This window comes from Magnolia sinica, chromosome 16 (genome assembly GCF_029962835.1).
Source record: "Magnolia sinica isolate HGM2019 chromosome 16, MsV1, whole genome shotgun sequence".
NCBI lineage: Eukaryota > Viridiplantae > Streptophyta > Magnoliopsida > Magnoliales > Magnoliaceae > Magnolia > Magnolia sinica.
Genome location: NC_080588.1, coordinates 60,563,864 through 60,585,526, shown reverse-complemented (window position 1 = coordinate 60,585,526; position 21,663 = coordinate 60,563,864). Strand labels below are relative to the sequence as shown.

Genomic DNA, 21,663 nt, shown 5'->3' with positions numbered 1-21,663 from the left:
GCTAGTCAAACATACAATCTATTTACCTATAGGCAGATTATCACCTAAAAACCAAAATAAAATAGTACGTAAGCTGATTACAGCAGGTGTAATGTGTCTACAACTAAAAAATTTATTAGCATACAAACAACCCCGTAGATTGTTCAAGACATTTGTCGACTGAGGAGGGGGCAAGTAAACTAATATTATATAATTGTAATAAATTTATAAAAAGAAATGGTAAGATACTGAATATACACTTCAACAAATCGAGTAGACCCTGACTGTACAACATTTGCACTCTTTCCGAGTGCCTGCGTATCAAGCGTAACACGTTGTCAGAGTATCAAATAACCCTCGCTTCTCTTTTCATTAACCATACTTTGGTTTTTTTTCATTGCCCGGAGACGGAGCTGCTCCGACGACAAAACGAAAGAGATGTCTTTCATGAGAGGAGATCTGCTGACAAAGACGAGGAAGCTGGTGAATGGTCTTGCCAAGGCCAAGCCCTTATGGCTTAAAGCCATGGAAGAGTACCTACCCATCCCCAAATCCCTTTCACTTTCTTCTCTCTTTTCTTCTTCTTAATTATCTATTTTTATATTTATCAGTTAATGGAGTGAGTTGTGATGAAATGGATTGAAGCCATGAAAGATTTCTCATTCAAGTGTATAGGCCACATCCACTACAAACTTTGCAGGTTAAGCTCAACCTACAACGCAACATGTGATGTGTGTATGACATGCAATCCGTCCATCCTATGTACTGCTCATGTGCTCATTGGTGCTTAAAAATCAGGCCAATCCAAAGCACGTGGGCTACACCACAGGGAAAAGGTGGGATTGGGATCACCACCGTTAAAAAGCTTCTGGATTGTGTGTGGGGAATCTCGTTGATTGTAATCAACCTATCTAGTAGGGTATTAGACAGCTCTTGATCGTAATCAACCTATGTAATAATCCATTTCATTGGGCCCATGGGAATTTTGTGCTCTCATTGCTGGTCCTTAGCCCACTAAAGGATGGCTGCATCTGGTTGGCAGCCAGCATCAAACTTAGGCCATACCTTTCATAGTGAATTCAAAGGAACGGGATGTATGTGGCCGATGCAATTAATTGGGATGAGGCTGAGATGATGATGATAATGACGATGATGATTGTGTGTGGGGCCCATCATGATTTTTTCTTTTTTTTATATGCCATCCAATCCATCAGAAGATGCACCTGATCTAGATGAACAGGCACCCCGAAAAAGGCAGGCCATTTAAAAAGTCAGGTGTCCCACACCACACAATTTTATAGGTTTTAGGCTTGAGTTTGCATGGTGTGGCCCAACGGAGTTTTGGATCCGCCTGATTTTTAGTATCCAAGGAGAATATTAGGGGGGCACACATGATGGATTGGATGCCATGCACACATCAAGGTGGGCCACACACACGATACATTGGGTTGTAGGTTAGGATAACCTACAAAGCTTTGTAGTGGATCTGGTCTCTTGAACATATGGTAATTACCATGTGTTCTAGCTGGTGTAGGGTCCACCAGTGATATGTATGTGGAATTCAAACTTTGCATCTGGTGCTCCTACTCATGTTCGCTGTACATCCCAATAATCATCCTGATCCAAAAGTCAGGTGGGACACACCACAGTGCACAATGCACAATAATGCTGAAAACCCATATATTCACCTGGTGTGGCCCACATGAGTTTTGATGCTTCCCTTCATCCTGGCGGGGTGCACTTGATGACTAGGTTGGATGGCATATCCACAATATGGTGGACTGCACATTCCATCTGGAAGTGTCTATGGTGTGCTTCATCCTCCCCAATGTACCCCAATGTTTCCTTTGTTTCGGCCCACCTGAGTTATGGATCAGGCTGGATTTTGGGATCTTGGTCGAAATGTAGCAAGACAGGTGCTTTGAACTTGGATCATCAGTCAGTTATTTAATCTTCAATTTCTTTTGTGAACAAGTGGACTGACCCAATTATTGGTCTGCATGTTTGGGCCTGCCTGATGAGCCTCTTGGATAATGTTGGTCCGTGGGGGCTGCAAGTGCACTTAGCAGGGCCTTCGAAACATGTATCATAGTTCTGATAGAATAAGACGAGATGTTTTTGTTTCCCTTCATTGATGAAAACCAGTTTGGCTTTCAAGTGAATATTTCTACGTGACCTAATAGTCCATTTCCTTGCTTTTAATTTTTTATTGGGTGTCTTTTATTCTGCCTCATCTATCAATTGCTGCAATACAGTTTTGACAATCTGCTAATTCATTGATTTTATTTGTTCTTTGTTGTTTGTATTAAGAGTATCTACAACGGGCATTGAAGTTTGGATTAAGAACATGAGTCCACTGCTTTAGTCTGATTATCAAAGTGAATTTTCTGTGTATTACAAAATGGATATTTTGATGGTCCGTAAATTTGATGACAGGGCACCGCCTGTGACATTTCCTCGTACTGACGGAAAATTTGAGCCAATTACTCTCCCTGAAGATATCTATGTGAAGAAGTTCTTTCAGAAGCACCCAGAGTCTAAATATGAAGATGCCATTAGGTATTGCTTACTTTAATATGTATTTCTGGTGCTAATGTTTTACAGTCTATCTTTTGGAAACTGCAGTTGAGGCAATAACAGTAACCTATTGGGAATGTTCAACTTGTCTTAATCCGTTTGTTCAGGAAGAGTCGTGCTTATCTTTTGTTCCCATGTTTAATTTCGTGTATTATTGGTTATTAATACACATTGAGTATCCAGATGTTTACCTTAAGCTGTTGACGTCCATGGCATGCTTTGCTAACCTTTATTTCAATTGAGAATTGTCACCCATAGGCAAGGCACCACAAGTTTTGGCACCATGCCATCTTTCATGCCAATCATGGAGGACGTCGGTACCATGAAACTGGTATACCCCACCATAAAGATCAACTGGCACAAAAATGAAGCTGGTCAAAATTATCAGGCGGGCTATACTGTTGGGGTAATGCACAACCAACGGTCTAACTCAACATACAAGTGTGACCCACCTAACGAGCCAATTAGATTGATTTTTGAGAATGTTGACCTTCGCGGTCAGGCTTATTGTTTCCGTGGTACTAATTTCCTATGGAAGTGACATGCTGGCAGGAAAGATGATACAGCATCACAAGATGTGGTACTGTTGCTTGCTTGTAGGTGATCAATTCTCATTTTGGTTATGTATCTATTTGGATGCTTTTTTTCTGCCATTTTTGTGAGTATCTTATTTTTTGAGGTAACTGGAAATTTTTTAAGACAACAAAGCATAATACATCAAGGATGTGGAAGGGAATTCCCCCACAATGAGACAAACAGCTCATTCCCTCTCAATCTACAAAATCCACAACCTCGTGAGTCTCTTTTCCAACATGGGAAAACAAGATGTTTAACAAAGAACGAAGGCAAAAAATTTCACCAAAAACAAAAGACAATTACTAAGAGCCAATTTGCGAGAGATCCAAGAGATAACATTCTAAGAGTCACCTTCTAGGCTTCCCCTAACGAAGGACAGGTCTCAAACCTTCTCTAGAGGCAAGTGCCTCTCAGCCACATTCACTTCTACCAGGCTGGAGAACACAATTTGCATCTCACCTTTATCATCTCTCTAAAGCACCTCCAATGCCACGTGGACTTCGATGTCCAAATGAAGAGCCATTGAAGTTGAACCTCCACCAACAAATAGGCACGATTCTCTAAATGGCTTCTTTTTCACTTTACGAGATTTGCCATGGGCAACTGATAATGAGTCCCTCAACAATTTGGAGACAATAATACTCTAAATCTGGGGTAAAGGATAGACTATTGTTAATGTTACTTGTATTTGACAATTTAAGAGTGACTCATTGAAATAAAAAATAAAAAAATTGTTAGTATTTTCATCATGTAACTAAGGATATGTTCCTTATTATTATTATTGTTATTGTTATTATTATTATATGGATTTTTGCATAACCCACGCAATTCAATTTAATGGTGTTGAGTTTAGGGTTTTCTCCTTCTGTAAGAGAATCTTTTCTCACTAAATTCTCACTTTTTGTATTCTAACCACATCCCATCAACTTTTAGTTCTAATAAAAGCGTGAAGTGGTTATCTTAGATTTCTGAATAACTAAGTTGATGAACTTGCATATGAGTAGACACCACTCTTTCTGTAGGACTCTTATTCAAACGTCCTTTGCCTACACTTTAAGGGCATTCTTTTTTATCTTTTTAGTAATGTTGTGGTTATCTTGCATGACAACATTTTGACAATTTTGACTTCTTATTCTGCTCACTCACGCATTTCTTTTTTCTGAGATAAATGTATCTCTTTCAAATGTAGTTCATGAGCCAATTATTTTGTGCAATTTTGTTTCATTGGAAGGATTGTCCTCTCCTTCTAGGCCAAGTAGATAATTTGGAAGGGGTGAAAGCAAAAATTTGTGGGACTTAAAAACAACATAGTGGCTTGCAACATTGATTGGAAGCTCTAAGATGTTTTGTGCACTTCTAGAAGAATTTTGAGAGAGATTTTTGTAAAAAATCTAGGGCCAAAATTTGGTGAATACAAATAATGTTAATGTTCCAACACCACCCCTTTATGCAATTGCAACATAAGATTTTTGTAAGACACAAAGTAACAATATCCTAAATTGCATAAGAAATTATAGCACGTATGCTTGAGTTCTGGAAAAAATTATTTACTTTTAGCAATTGCAAATTATTAAGAAAAGTTATTATGTAAAAGTTTCAAAAGATTCTCATTGCTTGTTCAAATTTGTAAGCATTCTACTATAAAAATGAGGCTATATGGAAAAGTCAAGAGTGTAATAGGAAGATACTAAAAATTCGCCTTAAAATTGGTGTTTGCAACGCACCAAAAAAGGTCCGAGTCATTGTAGTTTGGATTTTAGTCACCAACCATCTTCTTCATTTGAGAGTATCCTAGAAAATAAAGATAGACGCTTTCAATATTGACGAGGGTGATCCATGATGTCAGTCTTTATTTTCTAGCATACTCTCAAATGAAGAAGACGAGTGGTTATTAAAATCTAAAACTAAAATGACTTGTATGATTTATTTATTTTTTTAAAATTTTGCCAAGCCAATGCAAACTTCCACACAGACTTTTTGTGTTTTTCTGTTAAATACTCAGTAGTTTTCTAATAGTCTCATTTTTAAGGTTAGAATCTTTATAGATTTGAGAAGGCCATGAGAATTTATCTTGCTTGGCATTTTTTATTTTTTATTTTTTTTTAAAAGGCAACGAACTGAAAATGCATTAAAAGGAGGGGAATGAAACAAAAGAGAAAACAAAAGAGGAACTAAAGAAGCAGAACTGTTGAGATAGCAGAAGGCTCCTAACCACCTAAAAAGCTAAGATCAACACTATTCAAATCCTTTACATTAAAAGCCCATTCTAATACCATCTTTTTAGCCCTAGCCCCCAACCCCTTCGCAGAAGACGATCTATCATTGAAACATCTTTCGTTTCTTTCTTCCCAAACAGCCCACCAAATGGCAAGAATGGCCATGCGCCAAATTGTCAATTTGATTTTTCCAAGCTTGAGCCCATTCCACGCAATCAACATCTTCGCGGCCGACTCCGGAACGCACAAGGAAACTGAGAATAGTTGGCAGAAATCAGTCAGAATGGACGAGATAAAGGAGCAGTGTACCAACAAATGGTTCACGGATTCCGTCTGACGCATACAACACAGGCAAATGTTTACAATTTGGATGCCTCTCTTGGCGAGATTATCTATAGTAAGAATTCAATTACGAGCCGCTAGCCACCCGAAGCATTTGATCGTAGGAGGAGCTTGATATTTCCAAATGAAGGGAGTCACATCACAGTGAGGCCTATCTGTAGGGTAGATAGCAGCATAGAGGGACCTGACTGAGAAGACCACAGACTTTTCCAGTAGCCACTCAATACTGTCAGGCTGAGAGGAGATGACCTTTGATTTGGAGATGCAATCGTGAAGAGCCGTGTATTCGTCAGCCTCGTTGTCATTGAGATTTCGGATGCAGTTTATGTCCCAAACAAAGTGAGCGGAAGTGAAATAGCCACATCTATTAATAAGAATCTCTCTGTCAGGAGAGAGCTGGTAAATTTGCGGGAATAAGAATTTAAGAGGCTTTTCCCCAACACATAGATTTTCCCAGAATCGAGTAGCTGAACCATTGCCCAACACATACCTACTATTAGCAATAACAAGGTTTTTGGCTTTAAGAATTCCTTTCCCGATGTGGGAAGCCTCGTAATACGAAGTTTCTTTAGGCCACCAATTCCCATGAGATGCACCATACTTACCTTTAACTATCGAAGTCCAAAGGGCATCTTTTTCCGACGCAAATCACCAAGCCCATTTCCCCAGCAGCGCCTTATTCATTAACTTAAGAATTTTGACGTTCGCACCTCCCTCACTGAAAACTTTGCACACTTGTTTCCATTCAAGCAGATGAATCTTCCTCTGATTTTCCTTGCCAAACCACAAGAACTCTCTTCGAATTTTCTCCATACTCTCAAGAACCGACCCCGGGCATTGGAATAACGACATGAAATAGAGGGGAAGACTAGAGAGGGCTGCTTTGATCAGAGTCAACCGACCACCCAAAGACGGATACCGGCATTTCCAGGATGCCAGATACTTTTGAAATTTAGTGGTGACCCTATCCCACATGCTTTTCGGCGAGGGTCCCACTGTTAGGGGCAGACCAACAAAATATGTTGAGAAGGACTCGATACGGCAACCCAGCATGTCAACAAATTTCTAGAGAGACTTCTGCGGGACATTAACTCCAAATAACTTCGATTTGTTCAGATTGATCCTTAGACTCCGAGTAACTTGCTTGGCATTTTTATATGGTACATTTTTGCATAGTTTGCAAGTGTAAGAGCGCAAGAATAATTTCAGAGCTCAAGCAATATACTCCAATTACTTGTGCAATTTGTAGATGCTGCCACTTCGTACTCCTATCAAAATCTTATTTTGTGATTGCATAAGAAGATGAAGTTGAAACATTGGAAAAGTCATCCATATTCATCAAAATTGGCGCTAGATTCTTTGTAAAAGTCTCTCGAAATCATTTTGGAAATGTCTCAAAACATCTTGGAGTCTTTGATGAATATTGCAAGGTATGGTGTCATTTGTAATTTCAATGAGTTGTTTGATTTTGCCCCTTTTGGATTCTCTATTTTGCTTAAAAGAAAATGATGATTCTTCCACAAGAAGTAACATGATGATGATTGGTCAAGATGAAACGAAATTGCATGAGTAGCTTACTCAAATTTTGAAAAGAGTTGAGTCATGTCCTGCATTTGAAGGTGGCACATTTATCTAAGGAAAAGAAATACGTGAAAAAAGTTGAAACTATCAAAACATTGTCGTGAAGAACATAAGAAAGATAGCGCGCAAGATGGACACAATATTATTGAAAGAGAAAGGATTACTGTACAAGTGTAGGTGAAGGCCATTTAAATGAGTGTCCTACGAAAAAAGAATAATTTCTACTCAAGGGTTGGTTCATCAACGAAGTTAATTTGAAATCTAAGACTCCAACTTCAGGCTTCTATTAAAATTGATAGTTGATGAATGGTGGGATTGGAATAAAAAAGTCTGAGATTAGGGTGAAAGTATTCTCTTGCAGAAGGAGAAAACCATAAAAATCAACATCTTTAAACTGTGTGGGTTGTGCACAAATCCGTTGTTTCCCTTTTCTTTTCATCCGTTATTTCCCTTTTCTTTTCTTCTTTCTTGTCCATCCTATGTTAGAGGCCAACACTCCCCTTGAATGATTGTATCATCCATTGTACTTTACTAGCCCTTCAACAAAGAACCAAATTCCACTGTCCTTGGCTAATTTGTTTTACCAAATCCTATACAGTTTTCTTTCTTTTTTGTTTTGGCACTGGCTCTAACACGAGACTTCAATGTTTCTCCTAAGTTTCCTTCTATTGGGGTCTTACACCTGCACCGATGCATCCTAAGTTTCCTTTTATTGGGATCTTACACCTAAGCCAATGCAGGCCTTATTTTTCATCACCGTGTTCCTAATTACCTCTAGGTTCTAATGCTAGAACAAATACATGGGAAAACCTAAATATCTGTCTCAATTGTGAAAAAGAAGTGTCTTAGGCATGTAACCAAGGATAGTGTGCCTGAATTAGTTGCTACATGATTATGATGCCTTTCCTTCTGACAAACTCATTGTTTCTCAAAGCCACAAAGTGATAATAGCACCTTATTCTTCATTTAAATTTCATAACATCAATTGTCTTTTGTAGGTCCACATCACACCGATTACACACACACACACATACCTAACATGTCAATCTCTCAATTTGAACAATCAGACATAGATAAGAGTTGTCTAATTTTATATTCGGTTTGTTGGTTGTGACACACACACACACACACGCATCTAAAATGCCAATCTCTCCGTTTGAACAATCTGACGTAGATAGAGTTGTCTAATTTTATATTGGGTTTGTTGGGTGTGCTTAATTTTGATGGAGAACTGATACAACCTCAGTCATATGAGGTGGTGCATGGTTTATAAGGCATTTGATACTCGCATTCAAATTGTCCACAAAGAAATTAGACGTCGGCTATAAGCTCACATGTTTGTTGGTTTTAGAAGGTCTTTCATACTTGCACTAAGACTATCTGTAAAGAGATTAGAGGTTTGTTGAGCCAACATTAGGGTAGAGCCCTACTCATGCACACGCCATTGCACTACACGACCATGTGGGCATGATGCTAGCTATCCATAATACTGCAGGGTCATTTTCATACCGGGCTCGAGTGGGGTGGCTTGTGGGATGCAGGGGCAAACTCGGGGTGGGTGGCTCATGTGAGGCAGAATCCTTGTAATGTGGGGTCCTGGGCTATGAGATAAAGGGCTTGATTCGTTGCGCTCTATCAGTTTGAGCTTTTAGAGCAAGTAGTTAGTTGTCCTGCATTAAAGTGGTATTAGAGCGGGAGGTCTCGTGTTCAAGACTCCTCATCGTGGGTGATTAATGCAAATGCATTTTCACATGCAAGAGCACGCTCGGGGTGGGCGGCCTGTGAGGCGGAACCCATGTGATGTGGGGCCCATGAGGGGGGTTCGGCCGAGGACCTAACCCATGGGATGTTGGGCCTAGGCTATTAGATAAAGGGATTGATTCACCACATTTCCCATACTCCAGCCTCCCCCAGGAGTGAATCCTCCTGATTCTTTGGACTTGTTGATCTAAGAAATGAGGCCTATCTCACGGAAACCTCGGATCTTGTATACATGTGCGACACTGGCATGCGTAATGGAGTGTGCATGAGCTGGCTGTTCATGGGTGTGGGCTTAGCAAACCTCAAGAAATTAGATCTTCTTATGTTGAGTGTTGAAAAATTGCTTCTCTAATGAAATTACGACTGGCCTTTGTTCATGTATTGTCTAATGACGTGTTGTCTTCTATTCATGATTTCAACAGGTTTAGTGGTTTTGATCCTCCTCCGGCTCGTGTTTTTGGTTGGCGTGTGCTCGAGTTAAAGGAGCAAGGTGTTAGTGAAGAGGAAGCCATGGCTGTAGCTGATGTATGTATTGATCTTTTCAAATCTTTACTAGTTTACTCAGTTAATTGTTTCTCAAGAACATGAACAGTCATTTGTCTCTCCACATGGTTGTCCCCTTCGATAACAATAGAATATAATTCATGAGGCATTTTCAATTTATTGCGCATGCCATGTAGATGGAATATCGGGCAGAAAAGAAGGCAAAGAAGAAGGCATACATCCGGCTGAAGCAAATTGCACGACTCCAAGGGAAGAGGCCACCTCCGAATCCATATCCGAGTGCCATCAAGGAAATACAGGCTGAGGAAAGGAAATATGTTCGTGACCGTTTCACCAATCCAAAAATACTTGAGATTGTGAAGAAGATGAAAGAAGACAAGGCAGCTGAGATGCAAGAGAGATGGGGCGGTGGCTGGTAAAATTTCCAATCGTGGATTTACAATTCAGATTTAGCCTTATGTTCTGGTTCCTTCGATTCTGGCTCAGAACTGGAAGCAAATAGAGTTTCTCTTTCACTTTTTAAAACAGAGATTGATGTTTATTTGGCACAGTTAACTTACATTTTTTTAAAAAACTTGTCATGTCAGACAGGCGCAAAGGATCATACATCTATTATCTTTTTGTTATATTTCTAAAAGAAAACATCCATTATCTTTTGTGTTAAGTATGGTTTGTCCACTAATATTTTTTTGGCCGGATCTACTACAAGCTTTGTTGGAAACCGTATCCTACAAAGCCCCGTTGCAGGGTTAATGAACTTCTGTCATTTAACCCACCTCTTAAGGGGTGATTTCGACAAAAAACAAAAGTGTGTACAGAAGCCTTTCTTGCATATAGGTCTTCTCGAAGTCGTAACCAATTAAAAAGCAAGAAAGAAAGTCATTTCTACCTTTTCTTCTTCAACCCTTAAAAAACCTTAGATCTATCTCTCATTGTGGATCTTGATCCCCTTCATCTTGATGGGGATCTATAAGAGTAGGGAGCTCTCATTCTCCCCCCCTGTTGAACTACCCAACTGTTATTCTTCAGGAAAGAGGAGAAGAAGATCAACCCTTGGTGCATCTCTCTCTCTCTCTCATGCATGCTTAACCCTACAAATCCCTCCCCCTATTTTTGGCCATTGAAAGGCCTCTGAGCTTGGAAAAGGAGGGGAGGTGTCACTCATTTCTTTTGAAAGATAAAAGTGTCACCGTCACTCTCTGAATACGTACTTTCTCCATCATTTTTTTTTCTTGTCTCTGAATTGAGTGAAGGTTTTTATATTTTTTTGACAGACCTTTCAAACTGTGTTTTTTCCAATTTATTGCTTCAAATTTATTTCCATTTTTTCTCATTTTTAAATTGAGTTATGGTTTGTGTATATTGTTCACAGACCTTGATAATCTTGCAGATTTAAGGTAGAGATATGTGATTTAGATGATTTTTCCTCTTTGTATTTTGCTATTAGATTGCAATATTTTCATTTTTAGTTTCTTCATTTATTTCCTTGGTTTCTCTCTTTTTATTTGTGTTGTGGGATTTCTATCTGCATTGTGACTCTTCTTTTTTAAAGTTATATTTCAGATTTAAGGTTTGATTTGAACAGCACATTTAATGAATATTCATGGATTTCTTTAGCTGTGTATTTTTTCTTTCATATTTCATGGATTACTTATAGTGTGATGTTGGAATGGATGTCATTTTGAAGCACTTAAGAGTTATAGCGTATGACCTTTTATTAAAATTTTATAAATAATATGTGTTTTCTTGCTTCAATTTATTGCTTTTGCTTTAGAGGAAGTATATGATGCATAGGCTCTATGGTGAGGATTTTCATTTGGGCCAGCGTTCTGTACAAGTGGGGCCCTTCTTCAGTGATCCAGGCTGTTCATCTTGCGGTCTCTGCTGCAAAGGGCAATGTTGTAGCCTGCATATTATGCTCCCTTTGCACAATCCTAGGCATCCAATGCTTAGCATATGGATGGATGATCACAAATAAAATAGGTTCAATGGTTCATATGCAACAAGAGAAAGTTAGCAATCAGATATCTGGGATTGTTGGATTGAGGGTTTTGGTCCATTGCTTTTATAAGGTAGGGGGAGTCGATGAATGGTCTGGATCACTGAAATATGTGTTCATTTGAGCTGACATTCTGGAATCTCTCTTCAGTTTTTTTTTTTTTTTTTAAAAATTATTATTATTATTATTATTTTTCTTTCTTTCTTTTCTTTTCTTTTCTTTTCTTTTTACATTTATGATTATAAATATTTTCTTTTGTTTGATTGACACTGTACATTTAGGGAGTCAGCGGTATTTTGCTGCAAAGAACTATTAATCTGTTAATGGATGTTGATTAATGTATCTGACATTGTTCTCCCACACAGCTTCTTGTCATTGTATTGAATTTGTATGGTATTGTTATGAACTGGTTTGAATAGTTTATGACTATTTCTAAGAACACAAACCCATGTGTTCATTCCATCTGCACACTTTGAGTATAAAAAAATCAAGTGTCACTGCTTTTGATAGTTCATTTCTTTTTTATGAAAGTTTTCTTGAATCTTGATTGTATTGAAGTTGGAGAGACCTGCTTATTATTCTGAGAGCTAGGAATGAACTAAAATATACTAACTATAGATGAAAAAAATTGAAATCGTAATTAGATTGGGTTATATATGTTGTGTAAGTATTGTGGTCAGTGAGAAGGGGAAACTGTCCGTGCTCCTATTCTGTTGTCTCTAATCTGAAGAGGAAGCTGTTCCCGAATATGATTAAAAATACGATTAAAAATTTACCATGTTACTCTCCAGCAACATGATTAAAAATATCATGCACTGCAAAGATTATGTTGTAAATAAATAACCTCAAAGTCTTACAAATACCATTTTCAGAAATTAAAATTTCTTCTTTGAAGCATATTATTTCAGTGATAGTTTTAGCAGCATCTGAAAATGGAAAGTTGCATTTGCTTGGGTCCAAAGTAAGTAAGTTTCCATGATCATGTTTCATCTTAACTGTTTTCCTTGCATATACACTTTGCTTATGGGAGATGATATGTTAGAATTGGAAGAACTGGATTATGGTAGAGTCATATCCAAGTTACATGTGAAAGTTGTTCATCAATTTACCCCTACTGTGGATGGCAGATGTTTCAAAGTATATACCAATCAGACAATCCTGGTCATCCGATCGGTGGCCCTCAAAGTGAGGTAGAAAACAAAGATGAGGGTTAAAAATTCAGTGGGAAATCAAAGAAAAATGTGATGGATAAGCTTCTAATAGGTGTGATTTTTGAAATATAAGAAATTCATTATAGGGCTCATTAGATGGATGAATCCCATTGGAAATCACCCTTCCACCCACATGTGCTATGGAAATATGGCTCTCCCAAATGCTGGTTCATGTGGCACTTCCATGTAATGTCCCTTTGTATTATAACAGTAAAGTTAGAATAGTCCATGACTAGGTCTGTTGGTTCTAGGGTCATGTTCCACAATTCATTGATCTGACCTGGTAACATGATGAGATACACAGTTGATGGTGACTAACTGATAAATTGAAGGCTATTAAAAAATTACCATGGTTCCAAGACTAGGAATGGTGCCCATGTTAACCATTTAAGGATTTTATTTATTTATTTTAAAGAAGAGGAAATAATTAAACACAAAATACAAGGTTGTGATGGGGGATACACGGGCTGAAGTGGAAGAAGAAGACAGGTGGTCATGGTTTACCAAGAAGTGCTTTCAAAAGAGGAAAGAGAGATTCTAATTTCGGGGAATATAATATTTACATATGACAATCTGTTAGAGGCTTTGGATGGGACGCCAGTATAAGTCATGAACATGAGGGATGAAGCAATAATTATCAGTGATGATACCTTAACTGTGTTGAAGAGGATTCAAGTTGATAAGGTGGGTAACCGTGTTCTCACGAAATAACAAATCGGGTGGGTCTAAGGATGTGAAAGATCGGGTGGGTCTCCTTTTGGGTGCATGCAACAAGGATATTTTTGCCTTGTTCCAATTTGTAGAGGAAAGAGAGTCGCAGAAACAATGGGAAACCCATAAATGAAGTTTAGGAGATCACCTAGGGGTTGGAGAGAGCGGCTAAGCTTGTAGTCCTCAATCAATTACTATTCGGCTACCAAGGTCGGCGTGGGGAAGAGAGGATGAGGGGTGAGATTAGTTGTCCAAAAAGCTAAGGTAATGTTTCTCCAAGAAACTAAATTACAGTCTCTTGATCGAGCCACTTTGGATTCGGTTTGGGGGGTTAAAAATAAGGAGTGGGTTGCTTTAGTCTCAATGAGACAATTGAGACATTGACTAAACAACCATTACATGGGGGCCTACTTGGCCCAATTCACATTCCTAGCCACGTTAAAGATCCCACGTGCATGTTCGTGCATCTTTGAGGAACCCACACTGGGAAGATGCACGTGGGCTGCATATAGGAGCTTGATGGACACATCGAACAGCTGGATCGAGTGGACATGATGATCGAATCGTTGGATTATCATCATCGGACATCTTGATCGTGGACCCCCGTGAGCCGCAAAATATTTTAGTTGTTTAGCTTGTTTACATGTTATGTTATTTTTTGTATAACTCATATTTGTGTTGAGATTAAGGAGTTAGGAACAACTTTTAATTTATTAAGTGTCTTTATGTTGAGAATCTTATGTGATAGTGTTTTTTTGTAAAATGTCTTTTTTGTGACTATAAAGGGTTGAACTTCCCCACCCTAGCCAATATGCATGTTATAAATGAAAGAGATTTCTCTCCTTTCGCTTTCAGATTGAGCAAAATTTCATCATGTGATTGAATTGGTGGTGCGAAACCATGGGGAGCGATTCCCTGGTTATCTTTTCTACTTTTCTCTCTTCTCATTAAGGTATTATCTTCGTTCTTCTCTTTTCTTTTCTCTCTTTACTTTCCGCAATCTCTCCTCTTTGATTTTTCTTTTGTCTCCCTAGAACCTACATTCAATCAAACCCTAACCCTAGATTCCTAAAAACCCTAACCCTAATCTCTAAAACCATAATCCTAATTTTCCCAAAATTCTCTAATTTCGTAAAACCCTAATTTTTCCAAAATCCAAAAACCCTAATTCTTAAACCCTTTAACAAACCAAGAGATTCCTTTTAGGATTAGATCAATTCCTATGCTAGGATGGGGGTTCTATTTCCCATAGGTCTTTGTTAATCAGTAATTTATGAGATTCGCATTGCGAGACTGTCATAGGCTTGAATTTGGACATGTCATGAATCTAAAATTTCTGAATTTATGGTAAATTAGCTTTATTTTGTTGTTCCATTGCTCTAGTTAATTTGTCTTTTAATTTCATGGCATCACATTAGGTTAGATCATTTTGTCCTGCATCAGGCATTGTGGTGGTTGGAACTCGGATGTATGGAGATAAGAGGATTGATGGTTTGGTGCATTCTCAATCTTAGTGGGGGTGGTTGCATTGGCTTTTGGTTGATTATTTACTGTTGTATATGGTCCCTGTCAACTAGATAAGAGAGTGCAATTGTGGGAGGAGTTGAGCACCACCAGAGATAGGTAGAGGATGCCATGGCGTGTAGGGGGAGATTTTAACATGATTTGATTCATCCATGAAAAGTCTAATGATGGCTGCATCACACGAAGTATGAAGGATTTTGTTGATTGGGTCGTCTTAGATGAAATGGTGGATTTACCAATTGGGGGCGCAAGATGAACAAGTAGGAGAAAGCTATCTTTTCCTGCCTTGACAAGTTTTTGGTTTCTCCTGAGTGGCTAGAGAAATACCTGCTAGTTCAGCAACAGGGTCTCCTAGGCCGGCTTCCTATCATCACCCGATTGTGTTAGAGGTAGAAGAGGAGAATTGGGGCCCAAAAGTGTTTAGGTTTGAGCTCATGTGGTTAGAAGTCAATGGCTTCGTGAGCTTAGTTGAAGAATGGTGAGGATCTTTTGTGGTTGAAGGCTACACTAGGTTCAAAATGAGTCAGAAGCTCAAGATGTCAAAAGAGAAGCTAAAATTTTTGAAGAAAGAAGTGTTTGGGGTTCAAGAGGCTGAGTTAGATAATATTTTAAAAGAAATTTATATGTGAAGAGGAGGGGGAAGAGCTGTCGGCTGTCCAAAAAGAGAAGCGTGCTAAGCTCTCTTTGGATTATTCCAACCGCCTAAAAGAAGGGGAAATTAAGTGGAGATAGTGCTCAAGAGCAATTTGGTTAAAGGAAGGTGCCAAAAAGTTCTTCCATAGTATAGTTAGTGCAAGGGCGAGAAACAACAGGATTGGCAGTCTAGTAGCAGACGGTAAAAGAGTTGAGGAGAAGTCTAAGTCGGTGATGCAATAGTGAACTACTATAGGAAGGTGCAATCCTGTGAAAATTGGACAAGGGCCACAGCTTGATAACCTGGGTTTTAATCAATTGACGAATGTGGTGGCGGAATCCCTGGAAAAGCAATTTTCGAGGGCCTCTATAAGATATTAGCTAAAATTCTTGCCACAAGATCTTGAGTGTTTCTTGCAAATATCATTCCCGAGAATTAGGGTGCTTTCATTGTGTGTAGGCAAATTCTGGATACTGCCCTCATTAGCCCATGAGTGCACTTATTCCAGACAAAGGGAAGCCAAAAGAGGATTAGCGTGGCCTTTCAAGAAGAAATTTAAGAGAGAGAGAGAGAGAGAGAGAGAGAGAGAGAGAGAGAGAGAGACAGAGAGACAGAGAGGATTAATGTCTAAGTTGGACATCGAGAAGGTGCATGACCATGCAGATTGGGATTTCCTTGATTATATGTTAGGTACCCGATCAGACCCGTTCCGAACAGAACCGACGGCCTGGATCGGGTAGGATCGGGTAAGATCATTTAGATCCGACTAGTTTTCGGATCGAGATCGGATAGTGGTTAATCTGGACCGTTCCGATCCGAAAACCCGATCCGAATAGATCCGGACTGTTCCGATCCGGCCAGATCCGGAGTAAAAAATAATATTTTTACTTTTCTTATGGTGTGGTCCACTTGAGCTTTGAATATTCATCAATTTTGGGTTCAACAGCTAAAATAATCTGAAAAAACAAATGGACGGCATGGATACACCACATGCATTCATGGTGGGCCCCAACAGAGTTCACTCAGATATGAAAATGGGTTACTTGCACGGCACGTCAACAGGCGGGAGTAAGCCCGTCCGTTTCTGTGCAAGGACGAGACCGGCGCTCCTCGTGCTCCGAGTTGTACGAACGGTTCAAAGGAGATTAAAGGTATATGGGCCTCACAGTGATGTATTTATTATATCTACACCGTTCATATGTTTTTAGAGATCATCTTAGTATATTATTTAAAAAATTATTAATATCCAAAGATCATGTGGACCACACCACAAGTAGCAGCCTCAAATGATTTTCACCATTAAATATTTCGTGTGGTCCACTTGATAGTTATATCTGTCTTATTTTTCATTGTAAGCCTTATAACGAGCTTACCAAATAGATGAACGGTTTAGATATAACACATACCCCATGATAAGACCCACATAACTTGCTAAGTTCATTACAGCAAGTCCCACTCACTGTACATATATAAAAAAGAAGCTGAGTGCTTTCGTGCAGTGCACGTTATTTTATACGTTCGGTAAAAACATAAACACAAAAACGGATAGTTTTTGTATAGCTATGTGGGGCCCACCTTGATGTATATGTTTTATCTAAACCGTTTATCCATTTTGACATATCAATTAAGGCATTGAGAAAAAAAATAACATATATTAAAGGTTGAAGTGGGCCACATTATATGAAAAATTAAATTAAATTCATACGAATCCGAATCGTACCCAACTCGATCAGACTCGGTTTCTCTGACCGAGTTGGACTCTGTTCGGGTCAGACGAATTATGTACCGGATCTGTTCGGGTCAAGTGACCCGGATTTGATTCCGGATCTGATCGAGTCCGGGTCCATCCATGGCCATTTCGGATCTGATTGGGTTGAACCCAATCCGCTCCGATCAGGACCGATGCCCACCTCTAATGGTGTGTAGGGGGAGATTTTAACATGATTTGATTCATCCATGAAAAGTCTAATGATGGCCGCATCACACGAAGTATGAAGGATTTTGTTGATTGGGTCCTCTTAGATGAAATGGTGGATTTACCAATTGGGGCGCAAGATGAACAAGTAGGAGAAAGCTATCTTTTCCCGCCTTGACAAGTTTTTGGTTTCTCCTGAGTGGCTAGAGAAATACCTGCTAGTTCAGCAACAGGGTCTTCTGGGCCGGCTTCCTATCGTCACCCGATTGTGTTAGAGGTAGAAGAGGAGAATTGGGGCCCAAAAGTGTTTAGGTTTGAGCTCATGTGGTTAGAAGTCAATGGCTTCGTGAGCTTAGTTGAAGAATGGTGAGGATCTTTTGTGGTTGAAGGCTACACTAGGTTCAAAATGAGTCAGAAGCTCAAGATGTCAAAAGAGAAGCTAAATTTTTTGAAGAAAGAAGTGTTTGGGGTTCAAGAGGCTGAGTTAGATAATATTTTAAAAGAAATTTATATGTGAAGAGGAGGGGGAAGAGCTGTCGGCTGTCCAAAAAGAGAAGCGTGCTAAGCTCTCTTTGGATTATTCCAACCGCCTAAAAGAAGGGGAAATTAAGTGGAGATAGTGCTCAAGAGCAATTTGGTTAAAGGAAGGTGCCAAAAAGTTCTTCCATAGTATAGTTAGCGCAAGGGCGAGAAACAACAGGATTGGCAGTCTAGTAGCAGACGGTAAAAGAGTTGAGGAGAAGTCTAAGTCGGTGATGCAATAGTGAACTACTATAGGAAGGTGCAATCCTGTGAAAATTGGACAAGGGCCACAGCTTGATAACCTGGGTTTTAATCAATTGACGAATGTGGTGGCGGAATCCCTGGAAAAGCAATTCTCGAGGGCCTCTATAAGATATTAGCTAAAATTCTTGCCACGAGATCTTGAGTGTTTCTTGCAAATATCATTCCCGAGAATTAGGGTGCTTTCATTGTGTGTAGGCAAATTCTGGATACTGCCCTCATAAGCCCATGAGTGCACTTATTCCAGACAAAGGGAAGCCAAAAGAGGATTAGCGTGGCCTTTCAAAAAGAAATTTATAAACAAAAGAGAGAGAGAGAGAGAGAGAGAGAGAGAGAGAGAGAGAGAGAGAGAGAGAGAGAGAGAGAGAGAGAGAGAGAGAGAGAGAGAGAGAGAGAGAGAGAGGAGGATTAATGTCTAAGTTGGACATCGAGAAGGTGCATGACCATGTAGATTGGGATTTCCTTGATTATATGTTAGGTAGGTTGGGATGTGCAGGCAAAGAGATGACTAGTTGATTCTTTATATTAGTTAATGAAAAAGTCCAATGCCTAAAAAGGAAAAAAGAAAAAGGAAAAAAAAAAAACAAACAACAACATGTTGGGTCTTTGAAACAGTTAGAATAATTTCGACAATAATCAATTTGATCTGTTTTACTGGGGTCGTTTATGGTTCGATCAGCTGCTCCTTTTGTCTTGGTCAATGGGTTGTCGAAAGCTTTTTTAAGGCCTCGAGGGGCATTAGACTGGGGACCCCCTATCCCCTTTCTTGTTTGTGGTTGTTGCATAAGCCCTCAACAAAATGTTACATATAGGCTGGGAGGTTGGTTTAAGTAGTGGCTTTAAGGTGGGCAAATGTGGGTACTTAGATCAATCATCTCCAATATGCCGATGATTCCATTTTATTTTGCAATGCTGATATGGTCATGGTGGATAACTTACAAAAAATAGATGTTTTGAGGTGATTTTTGGATTGAAGGTCAACATAGCTAAAAGTGAGATGTTGGGTGTTCGTTTGGGCAAGGATGCGGTGCTGAAGATTCCTGCTGTCTTTGGGTGCAGGGTTGGGTCTTTTCCTTCATCGTATTTGGCCTTCCATTGTGTATCGGGAAGCCGACAAAGAACCTTCGGGATAAGGTCATTGAGAGAATTGAGAGGAAGCTCTCAAGAAGGAAGCATCGCCATCTTTCTTTGGGAGGCGCTTGACCCTTATCAAAGTTACTAATATGCCATTGTTCTTTATGTCGGTCTTCAAATGCCATAAATCTGTTATCGATAGATTGGAGTTTTATCTTCTCAAGTGGAAAGAGGTTTGCAAGCCGCTCGATGTGGGTGGTGCGGGCATTAGGATGTTGATGCCATGAATCTTGCATTATTAGGTAAGTTGTTGTGGAGATTTGGTTCAGAATAGAGGAGATTGTGGAGAGAGATCATAGCTTGTAAATACGACACTCGGGAGGGAGGTTGGGGGTTAAGAGATCTTCGCTATATCAGGCTTTGATATCCCCTAAGTTTAGTGAGTGGTGTCCTTCTCTAGGTGATGGGAGAGTGGCCATTTTTGGGAAGACGTGGCGTGGAGATAGAACCTTGCAAAAGGACTTTCCAAGATTGCCCCACCTTTCTACAGAAAGGAACATTACAGTAGCTCGCTATTATTCCGTCTATAGAGGTTTTGTGGTGTGGTTGACATGAAGGATGAGGAAGTCGGCAATCTTGTTAGGCCGTTGGATTGGTTATAGGGTTGTTACCCCTCTTTAGGAGAAAAGGATTCCATAATTTGGCGTGTGCATAGCTCAGGATGCTTCTCTATTCAATCTTTCTACATCCTGATTTTGACATTGCCCCTGAATGCAGTGTCCAATTATTCTTCCCAATCTTGGTTCTATGTTGCTCCCTCAAGAGTTGAGGCATTCGTTTGGCTGGTGGGTAGGAAAAGGGTGTTGACCATTGATAATCTCCAAAAGAGATATTTGATCCTCCCCAACATTTGTGTTATGTGCGTGAGCGATGCAGAGTTGATTGATTACCTTTTCATCCATTGCTCATTCTCTCAAAAGATGTGGGAGTGCCTTTTGGGAATATTCAATAATTCATGGAGTGATGTCCAAGTTTGTGGAAATGTCTTGTGGGCTTGGCACAATGGCAGAGTTAGGGAGGGAAGATGTGGCAACCTATTATTATGGCAGTGCTTTGGGTGATTTGGGGGAGTGGAATGGGCAATATTTCCAGGAGTAATTCTGTGGAAGAGGTGGTGAGGAAGATCAAGATAGAAGTGGTGGGTTGGGCATCCAATGTGAAAGCGGTGGATGTTTGTAATCTTCTCTCCATCTTGGGGTTGTACTTCAGTGCTTTTGCTTCGGCGAGCCTTCTTAGTTGCATTGATTCGCTTGGACAGTCCATTCGGTTGTTCTGAACTGTCCATCAAGTCCAGAACACTTTCATTTGTGTCGTACACAAATCTTACTGATTGGATGATCCAATCCATCTTTGATTTGGCCTTACTTTCCACAGCCAAGCTGTGGATTTGATGGTTACAATTGCCTAACAAAAGTGATTCTTTAGGTTCATAAGCAATCCATGACAGCCCCTAACAAATAGATGGATCAATTGTTGATTGGACCTACTTTTTTTTATAAATTGTCCTTGCCATCTGTATTAAAGACCATTGATCAAATGGTTCTTTTTTGTCAGATCTGATGTGTTGTTTGCATGATAGCCCATGAAATGTGCACTGAACCCAATGAACAGTCGTGATCAATGGTTGGACTGTCAACTATACCAATGCAACTAGGAGCACTGGAACATCTCTTATTATTTTTAATCCTTACCAGACTAAAAAATATATTTTCTAATACATAATTACGATACTAAAATGAATTGAACTCATGACATTGCCATTGTATGGTTAAAAATTTTAACTGTTCAAACTCGATGTCTGATTGTTATACTCCCTTGCTATCCTCTTGTTGCAGGTGAGTGGTGCATGGCTTCTTCTCAACAATTCTAATTCAGCAGGAGAAAGGCTTCTAATTCACCCCCTTGATCATGTTGAGAGAATGACCCAGGATTTTGAATTAGGATAAATATAGTGTTTGCTATTTGTAATATTTGAATCTGTAAGAAATGATTGATCGATCCTCTTAAGGGAAAAAAAGAAGAAAAGAAAAGAAAAATAGATCGATCTATCTGGTGTTATTATTACATGGAACCATAATTTAAAAACCCAGAAACTCAACTCAATATCGAGCTGGTTCAAGTTGACTTGAAGACTCAAATCGACCTGACTCGATATTTAATAATTAAACTAGGAAGAACATTTGGCTAATGATAGATGTTTGGAATGAATTGAGTGT

The 21,663-nt window shown here is 39.3% G+C and overlaps 1 protein-coding gene across 1 annotated transcript; it reads left to right on the top strand.

Annotated features, from left to right (window-relative positions):
- The first annotated feature begins 372 nt into the window (after positions 1–372).
- LOC131228987 (uncharacterized) lies at positions 373–21,635 on the top strand. Its single transcript, XM_058224837.1, has 5 exons — positions 373–512; positions 2,416–2,538; positions 9,455–9,557; positions 9,713–9,951; positions 21,283–21,635. The coding sequence occupies exons 1-5, from the start codon at positions 418–420 to the stop codon at positions 21,284–21,286; spliced, it is 564 nt and encodes a 187-aa protein (XP_058080820.1). The 5' UTR covers positions 373–417; the 3' UTR covers positions 21,287–21,635.
- The last annotated feature ends 28 nt before the right edge of the window (positions 21,636–21,663 follow it).